This window comes from Pteropus vampyrus, unplaced genomic scaffold, assembly GCF_000151845.1.
Source record: "Pteropus vampyrus isolate Shadow unplaced genomic scaffold, Pvam_2.0 Scaffold66, whole genome shotgun sequence".
Classification (NCBI taxonomy): domain Eukaryota; kingdom Metazoa; phylum Chordata; class Mammalia; order Chiroptera; family Pteropodidae; genus Pteropus; species Pteropus vampyrus.
The window spans coordinates 9,621,505-9,623,878 of NW_011888847.1; the positions used below are offsets into that span (position 1 = coordinate 9,621,505).

A 2,374-nucleotide genomic window follows, 5' to 3' on the forward strand; every position below is an offset into this window, starting at 1 on the left:
TAAAATGCCTTCTTAACATAGGCCTGTCTTGAAAAGATTGAAGGATATGTCAGTATCTACTTTCATGAAGATATTTTATAAATCAGTCTTTTTGCTAGTATTAGATACCTAAGTAGAATTTGGGGGTTTCGTGTTTATAGAGATAAGTCCTAAACCTACTGATATTACTACTAAATGCCTTATATTACTAAAGTAACTGTTATCTGATTGGTTAATTTGGCTTGATTTGGTTTGCTTTTTAAAAACATTTTGTGTGAAGAATTCTGATCTCATCTACAAAATGCTAAGTTTCACTGTACCCTAATATGAGAGTAGGTTTCACTGATAAAATATTGTGAAGAGGTCATTTAGAGCCATATTTTATAATCTAATACTTTTATTATTAGTGTTGATGCTGAAACAGCTTAATAGTATGCCATTTGAGTTGAAAAGTTTTTATGAAGAACTAAACCGAAATATGTGAAATTCATTATACTTCATATTTAAGACATTTTCAACTATTTTGTAGAATTCAAAACTTTTATTTAATAAATACAAATCTTAGTCATTTATATTCAACTAAGTTAATAGCTTTAACACTTGTTTGGGTTACTGGTCATAAGTACTTTGATTATAGTAAAATGGACCCTTTAATAAAATTATCAAATATATAACATGAATTTTATTTTAGGTATTACAAAAAAGTTGCTATTGTTAAAGAGAAACAAAAACGGAATGCAGATGAAGAAAGTATAGAAGATGTAGATGATGAGGAATTTGAAAAGATGATTGGTAATTTGTTGACTCTTCAATTTGTAAATAATTTATTACTATTTATTTATAAAACCATGGAAAATTAGTAGTAGATGTGATCTTAGTTTAAAAAATAATTTCGCTAAGAATATCATGCAAATCACAATGGAGGATTAAAGATATTTTGGTGGCATATGGTAATTCACACACATTTGCTCCAGAAAAATGTGATAGTGCTTTGACAGTATATGATATTCATTCTTAAGGTCAACTGTCTTGGGTAAACCATTTTTACTGTTCCTAATCTTGCATTATTGGTAACAACAGACTATTATTTTATCTATTTTATCTTTAGAATTCACAGAGCTAGAAAAATTTTAACTGAAATTTAGACTGAAACAAAAAACATGAGAAATTAGAAAGGCTTACATTGAGTTCTTTTGTCGTATATTGTATTATACGTACTAAAAGTAAGCATGTAAATAGTTCTAATAAAGTAAAAAAGACTGCAGTTGCTAAAGATCATTTTATTTGATATTTACCCACTTTTTAAAGAACTATAGAAAGAAGCTGAAATTAACTGGAACCCATTTTAGTCTAAGAATTTTAATTAAGGTTAGTATATTTGCAGGTTTGTGTAGATTAATATACCAGCAATAGTTAGATTTGTATCATTTTGGTGTTTATCATAAATAGCAGCATCATGACCTTGTTAATTGATTCAAATATAAGAAAATGTCAACTTTGTTATTCTCTGCTATATCACAATTTGTATATTGTTCTCTGGCAGACACATTTGAAGATGATAACTGTTTCACCTCTGGAAAGGATGACCTTGATTTTGCTGGGTAAAATACTTTCCTTCAATCTTTTTTTTAATCCTTTTCCCTAGAACTTCCCAAATTATTGTCCCCCAGAACAGTAGAGCACAGAGCTATGTGATGTATAGGAGAAAGGTATCAAATAAGCTTGGGAAATGGATACATACTTTCCTTTTGGACCCTTAAAATTCACAGTAGTATATCTGAGCTCTCTGTAACTCTCTTTTTAAATCTGTTAATAGCCTAATACCCTGGTAGTCACCTAATCACATTTTGGAAAACAGTGTCCTCTTTTACAAGTTCTTGTTTTTCTTCAGCAACGTGAAAAAGAAAACAAAAGGAGCAAAGAAGAGTAACCTAGAAGATGAAGACTCAGAAGGTAGTGAGGATGATCTTGATAACTTGGATGATGATGAAGTTTCTTTAGGAAGTATGAATGAAGAATTTGCTGAAATTGATGAAGATGGGGGAACGTTCATGGATATCTTGGATGATGAAAATGAAGGCATTCAAGGTATGCTTTTTTAAAATCAGACAAAAACAATATCTTCCTTTATTTTTCAGCTTAGGCTAGTTTTTCTGTTGAAGGTTTTTTAATATTATCTGTATTCAAATTAATATTCGGATAAGCCAAAAATTTAAACAGGACCTTTTCCTCATTTGGAACTGAAAGGTTGACTGCCTGTGCAATACCTGTTGAGCTGTTATATTGCCTTTTTTTTAACGTTAGAATAGTAATTAGTTTCTAAAAATTAATATTCATCATAACCCTATAGAGTCCTATTGTTTTTAAATTAGTTAATAGCTTTTTTTTTTTTTTT

At 29.3% G+C, this 2,374-nt stretch overlaps 2 protein-coding genes across 3 annotated transcripts in view; one reads left to right on the top strand and one right to left on the bottom strand.

Annotated features, from left to right (window-relative positions):
• The window catches only part of CEBPZ (CCAAT/enhancer binding protein zeta), a 45,752-nt gene that overhangs the window by 26,712 nt on the left and 16,666 nt on the right, over positions 1-2,374 (top strand). The window contains exons 10-12 of the mRNA XM_011361409.2: positions 671-771; positions 1,523-1,580; positions 1,871-2,067. Of these exons, the coding sequence (XP_011359711.1) occupies positions 671-771; positions 1,523-1,580; positions 1,871-2,067 (356 nt within the window). The remainder of the gene's footprint in view (positions 1-670; positions 772-1,522; positions 1,581-1,870; positions 2,068-2,374) is intronic.
• Positions 1-2,374, bottom strand: part of CEBPZOS (CEBPZ opposite strand) — a 37,354-nt gene that overhangs the window by 4,307 nt on the left and 30,673 nt on the right. The gene's annotated exons all lie outside the window — the stretch shown is intronic.